General features: G+C 43.9%; 1 protein-coding gene across 1 annotated transcript; it reads right to left on the bottom strand.

Moving 5' to 3' along the window:
• Nucleotides 1-5,317: 5,317 nt before the first annotated feature.
• Nucleotides 5,318-6,231, bottom strand: LOC110674277. The gene is made up of 2 exons (XM_021838550.1): nucleotides 5,625-6,231; nucleotides 5,318-5,559 (listed from the first exon to the last, which is right to left on the bottom strand). Exons 1-2 carry the CDS (start codon nucleotides 6,229-6,231, stop codon nucleotides 5,318-5,320), a joined length of 849 nt encoding a protein of 282 aa, XP_021694242.1.
• Nucleotides 6,232-6,675: the final 444 nt, after the last annotated feature.

Raw genomic sequence — 6,675 nt, 5'->3', positions numbered from 1 at the left:
TCTCTTGGTTCTTATTATTTTACATTACGTTTTTTTGTTTCCTGTTTAATCCATTTTCGGTCTATTCTCGGTTCCTATCTGATCTCTTTTTAGTCTGTTTCTTCAAGCTAGAAGTCGATCCTATATTGAAGGCACTTAAACACTACGAGTCATTCAGTGTGATCGATAGAGTAATTTTCGAAATAAATATTAAAATAACTAAGTCCCATTACTTGATCTGCAAATATAAAATGCATCCGAACCTTGTCTTAAATTTCGTTGAGAAAGCTTTCGTTACAGTTATAAGAAAATCGTTAGGAATTTTAGCAATAGGATGGCATTCTTCTAGGGTAGAAGCACCAGTTTTGGCCATACGCCAGTTGTAGCCATAGTGGATTATACACCATTTTACATAGCCAATCAGCATGAAACCTTAAATGTTCAGTAGATCACATTCATATGATAGAGCTACATTCATTTACTCGTCCAAATTGATTCAAAACATAAGAAAAACAATTCATTTTCTTTATAATTTTAAGTTCCATACACCTAATTTGACCAGGGCACTCCTAATTTGGCCACTCTCATGAGAAATCAATGCAATTGGCCAATTCAGGAACCAAAGTCTCTGGCCGAAACTGGCTCCGTTGGCCTATATTGACCAACGGGATGTTGAAAGCGAAAAAAATGGCCATGCCCCCCTCGGCCCCCCCCGTAAATGCGGCCCTGGTTGGGAAGCACACTATAAAAGCAGACCAATTTCTGCTTCTTCGCTCATTCTTCTTTTGACGTTAAGGACATTATAAAGCGAAGCCAAATATGGCGCCCGATATGGCACCTACCGCACCTCCTCCCATTTTCACCCCCTTTGCCACGCAACTGGCTAGGGTGATCGAATGCAAAGATATTATGCGAATTAAATCTCAATTACCTACCTGGTTGTGGCGTAAAATTATTTCATCTGGCTCGTACATATATATTGTATCTGCTAAAGCTTCGTTTTTCGCTAGATTTCATGAGAACAACTAAACTTGTGCATTTTCATCATCCTGCTAAAATATTTTTCTTCCAACTTCTGTTTTTATTCTTCTTTGCACAACTAGCGTAACATATTTTCACACGGCACATTTACACTCAATTACAAAACATTCACTGACAAAAATATATTCACTTGAATCGTTGTTTTATCAATTTTCCGTAACTACAGTTAAACTCACTGTTTAAAGTTTAAAATCACGAGGAAGTGCTTAAATATTCTCGCTTCCAATTCTACTCCTACGTAATGTAAACAATCATGACGGCGCCAATTGCTATCGTGTTGTTTTGTAGTATTGGTGGCATCTTTAGTAGCGACAGTTTCGTTTTATGATTGTATTTATGATGTTTTCTCCCTCACAAACATTATCACTGTTTGAAAAAAGTGGTAGTTTAACGAATACTCATGCTGTTGTGGCCAACAACAACCAACCGGGGTGCATCATTCCGCACCACACCAGTGGACGAACATGCCTCATGTTGAGGCCATAAACACTACACAAATTCACCACCAAACCAGCAACACTGTTACTCACCTGTTCATCAAGTTACCTACATGCTTATCATACCTGAAATACACAAAACATTAGATAAATATAAAATAATAGGCAAAGTAAAACTACTTACCATTCGATCGTTCTAGATCGTGATACAATGTTATTGTTTACCTTTTACATTGCATAGCATTTATTCTTGACAGCTCCAGAAGATTCTGCAGTATAGGCCTTTTCATGTGACAGGTCCGTCTATGCATTTGTTTACATCGGTGGAGGACCGGTGCATACACGAGGCTGTCATTTTCATAGAAGAACTTTCAAAGAGCTTCCCGATCAGCTGTTTTTGAACGTCATGTGAATAGGCCTATACTAATTGTATAATAGTTAGGCTACAATACATTATTGTCAGACCGTCACGAAATTATGTAAGATTTTGAATACTAATAATTCAGCCATTTACCGGTTGATTTTAAATATTTTCCCACCAATCGGTCGTAAATTTATACAACATTTTACTCAAATGGAGAAAACTTTTGATTTTTGACGATAGACTATCGAACAATTGGGAACTACGTCAATTGAAAATCTAAAATGTTGCGACCGTCACGATATTATGTTAAATTTTGAACTAAAGGAAGGCTGCAACTATGACAATCGACTAAAATTCAAAAGCAGAAAATCACATGGCGTAGTTAACGTCATGCGGTCGTGTCTTGTACACAACCCTCTCTGATTTTTCGTTGCCGGAGATGCCTTGGTGACTTGGTACCTATTGCAACATTATAAATAAAGTGCCTTCTGTCTCCTTTGAGTGCATCCCTTAGTTCCCCCGCTAAGTAATTATCTACCGCCGTAGACTTATTGAGAATGGTTTGGCAGGCTCCTCGGGAGTCGGTGAATATGATTGCCATCCAGATTGCCAGTAGTTCTGCGTTGGTAATGGAAAAGTTGGGGTTGATCTTTTCAGCAGTTATTTGTTGGTCTGTGCTGTCGTAGACTGCTACTGCTGTCCCTGTCGATGTTTTCGAAGCATCTGTGAATAGCTGGCTGTAGTCCTGGTATCTAGAGTGCTTGATTTCCAGGAACTTCTGCTTCCATAACACCTGGCGGTGCTCGGTCTTCCTGTGCTGTCCTTCGTAGAGGTCTTGGTGGATGTGGGTCGGGATACTGCGCTCGGAGTATTGTCGTCTGCTGGTAAACGCCAATGTGGGATCCTTCGGCTGCATTTGGCACACTATGAATTTGTTTTTTTTTTGCGGTGTGTCCGTGAAGTAAGAGCCGTTCCCCCAATTTGTGTGGATGGCTCTTCGTGTGGACTGATGGGGTTGGTTGTTGTGGAATGAGCTTTTTAGAACTTCCTTCAATGTGAGCCATTCTCGTCTGATGTCTGTCCAGTTTCAGTTAGAATGACGTGGATCGGTGTCGACTGTAGATAACGGATTGCACTTCGCAGAAAGCTGTTCTGGACGTTTTGGAGCTTCCGGAAATTGGTTTTGGCGGCACTTCTATTCATCTGCGCTCCATACTGTGCCTGCTGCGTACTATTGCGTTCCCAACCTTGATCAAGGTGTGCGGATTTGCACTGCTGTTCCTTTTTCCGAGCAGTTCGATGATTTCCAGCAGCTTTGGTTCTCATCTCATGTGTTTTGCATGGTTGAGGGTTTTGTCGAGGTATCGGTGGGTGTTGTTGAGTGCTACTTTTTCTATCCCTATTCTAATTTTTACTCCTCTCGCGTCCTTCCTTGTAAACGCAACTGCGACCGATTTGATCACATAGATTTTTAGGTCCAAGGAATCCAGTCCCTCTCGGAGGCGAGCGAGGAAAGCATTGGCTCTTTCGGCAGCTTCTTCTGGGTGTCCGCCGTCCTGTTGTATATCCTTAACTCCGTTTACGACGTAGTTAACGCAGCTTTGAGCGGAGCAGTTTTTCCGAAACCCGAAGGAAAGCGACGGATGAAGGTTCATTATTTCCGCGATCTCAATCAACCTCCCGTTGATAGCTGAGTTTATTAGCTTGAGACACACATTCATAAGGGCGATGGGGCGACAGGAGCTTGGATCTACAGGGTTACCTTTGTTCTTGGGCATTGTTTTTTTTATTAGTTTTTTTTTTTTTAATTTCTTTATTAGTGTCATTCCAAACATTGCAGTCATTTCTTATATTTAGGTGTTCTGTGTTATTGGACAACACTATCATCCTAATTTGGTAAAACAAATTTAAGTTGGTTTTATTAGTGTTGTACGCCATCTCTCAGGGATGTCCTCCGTGACAAATACTTCGTTTAACATCTCTCCTACTTTAGCCTGCATGTCCAATCTAAGCTGCTTCAGTATGTCGTACGACATGCCATCTTCTCCAGGATCTCTTCCTCTGACAAAGCCATGTCGTATCCTACCCACTTGAGTTTGTGATCGTAGTAGTGCGCCATGAATTCCTCAGCGTCCTTCCTAGTAATTCCCGGCTTCCTTAAGACCGGCTGGACTAGCGCCGTGTCGATTCCTTTTATTATGTTCCACAGCTGATTTGTCGGTGTTCCTTCGTCGATTGCTTCGGTTAATTCGGCGCAGTATGCCCTTTTGGCTTTGCGAATGAGCCTCTTCAGTTTTGTTCTAGTCTTCTGCAAGCTGAGTTGGTGAGAGTCTTTGATCTGTTGTACTCTCGTAGCGACCGCCGTTTTGCTTAGTAGGCCTCTTCTATCTCCTTTGACCGCCAGCGTTTAAGGTAGTATACCTTCTTGTCCTTGACTACGAAACTGGCTTCTGCTATGCTTTCCCCGAAAATGGCCTGCATTTCAGCTGGGTCGTACATATATTGTGGTTTCAGTTTGTTGATCGCACCGGCTTCCTTCTGCTTGTTAACGCGAATTATTTGTCCCTTGGCTACTGGAATCTCGCTCCCTATTTCCACTATGATGGACATATGGCTGCTTCCGAATCCTTGTAGAATTACAATCCAAGTAGCTTTGCTGGCTAGGCCGGCTGTGACCATGGTGAGATCTATCGCTGTATTCCTGTGGCTCAACGCCTAGGTACAGGTAGGGGAGCCGTCATTGAGTAGGATGAATTTTGAGGGTTCCAGCGAAGTATTGACCGCATGACCTTTGGGGCAGGTGGGTGACAAGGGATCCCACGATCCGTGATGGCCACAAGAAGTCTCCACTGATGATGATTTCACCTCTAACGTCCTACGCCTGCTGGAAGAAATCCTTGATCCTTGCGATTGCCTCCCTGCACATTTCCTGCCCTGGAGGGACATATACGGAAATCACCGTAATGGGGTCGAAACCTTTCGTTATTATCACCCCCACCACTTCGATGGGGAGTAGGTCATCGAAAGTCAGTTGATGATGTACGTGGATGCCGACGTCTCCGTATCCTTGGTTCCGTCTTGTGGATTCGAGTCTGTAATGAGCGATTCTGAATGCTTCGTTTTTTCTGCAGCAGGGCTACTCTGATGGAATTCTCGCCAAGAAACTGGCTGAGCTCCTCTCGTGTTTCTGTTGGTCTTAGGCTTTGTATATTGTGCTGCAGGATTTTCAGCTTTTTACACTCCACTGTGCTGGTTGTGGTTGAATCTGGTGATTTCTTGTGGATGAAGAGAGTTTTCCTCAATAATTCGCTGGATATCCTGGCTGATTTCTATCAGCAGTTCGTCTCTGTCCAGCTCTGACTCGGTTACTTGAAATCTTTGCGCGACCTTAGCGTGCAGATCCTTTAGCGCCACTAGCCATTTTTTCGTCCTCGCTTCCTTCCTTCGCGTTATTCCTGCCTCAACCAAGAGATGAGTCGCTCGAAGTCGGTAGCCTTTATGGGGGTTTCCGGGCACTGGCAGCTCCGGGTGTAGCGATCCTCTTGTGAGGTGCAGGGTTCGTCTTCGTAGGGCTGCCTTGTTTGCCATTCTCGGCCTTCCTCTCGCCTGTTGGCTGTGCTTGTGGATCAATTTCGCTGTGATGTCCTGTAGCGCGAAGCTGTTTGTAGATCATCGCCGAGTCTCGGGAACGGGTCGGCTTCGCCTTCTTCCTGCAGCAGTTCAAACCGATTCTCCGACCTGGGGTAGAAGGTTTCCGCTTGATTGAAGGGAATTTGTTTGCGAATTTTCTTGTGTTTCTTGGCATTCTGGGTCATCTGCTTTATGCCCTCGCTTGCAGTTGGGACACTTCGCGTCCTTGTCGCAGACTGACACTTCATGTCCTCCTCCACATGCGGCGCAGCGAGTTCTGGGTGTGCATAACTTGGCTCCGTGGCCGTATCTCCAGCAGTTCTTGCACTGTCTGATCGGGAAAATGCACAGTTCTGCCCTAAAGCTGCAGCCGTACACATGGATCCTGTTCGGCACTTGATGTCCTTCGTCCGTTGCTTTGACGTTGTAGGTGTCCAGCAGTTCCTTGTTTCTTCCTCTTATCTTTATCCTTTGGACCTTCAAAACCGGGACATCGGCCTCGATGTTCTCCAGCATTTCCGCCTCCTCGAAGCTGAGCGTCACCTCTCTTATAAATGCTATGGTTTGGTTCATGTTTTTCCGTTCGTAGATCCGTAGGTTTCCTTCGTCCAGTTTCGTCCTTTTCAGTCTCTGCTCCTCCGTGGTGGCGATCTTGAACCGGAACTTTCCAAGCTTTTCGATTTCCGTGAAGTGGTTGAATCCCTGCCGTTTGAGGAACTTTCCTACTACTGCTGAATGTTGAGGCGAGTTCCTGTCGGTCTCGATCAGCTCTAGGACCATCGTTGAGCATTGCGTTGATGGTGCGTCCGTGTGTACTACCGCTGATGTTGTTTCGCTTTGCCTCTGTTTTGGACTTAGGTCTGGGATGTTTGTCTTCTTCTGTCTGGAAACTCTTCCGGTGGCATTTTTCCGGCTGTCTGTGATCCGGTTGACCCTGCTCGAGGTTGCTGATCTCCCTGATGCCATGTTCCCTGGTCTGTGTGCGCTGTTTTTTATTTTCTTTTCGTGGGTCTTACAAACTAAAATTTTCTCTGCCTTATCTTCTAACTTAAACTGTAAATTTCACTTTATTTTCTCTTTATTTAGTTTTCTTGTGCAAATTAATTTTCTACACTAATTCAATTTTCGATTTTTCTTTATCTCTTCACTTTTCTCTCGTTTACACTATTTTTCTTTCTGATCAATGATTTGTTCTTTTTTCTCCGTGTATACTTACTTGTAGCT

Source organism: Aedes aegypti, chromosome 1, assembly GCF_002204515.2.
Source record: "Aedes aegypti strain LVP_AGWG chromosome 1, AaegL5.0 Primary Assembly, whole genome shotgun sequence".
Taxonomy (NCBI): Eukaryota; Metazoa; Arthropoda; class Insecta; order Diptera; family Culicidae; genus Aedes; species Aedes aegypti.
This window is presented reverse-complemented; position numbering and strand designations above follow the sequence as displayed.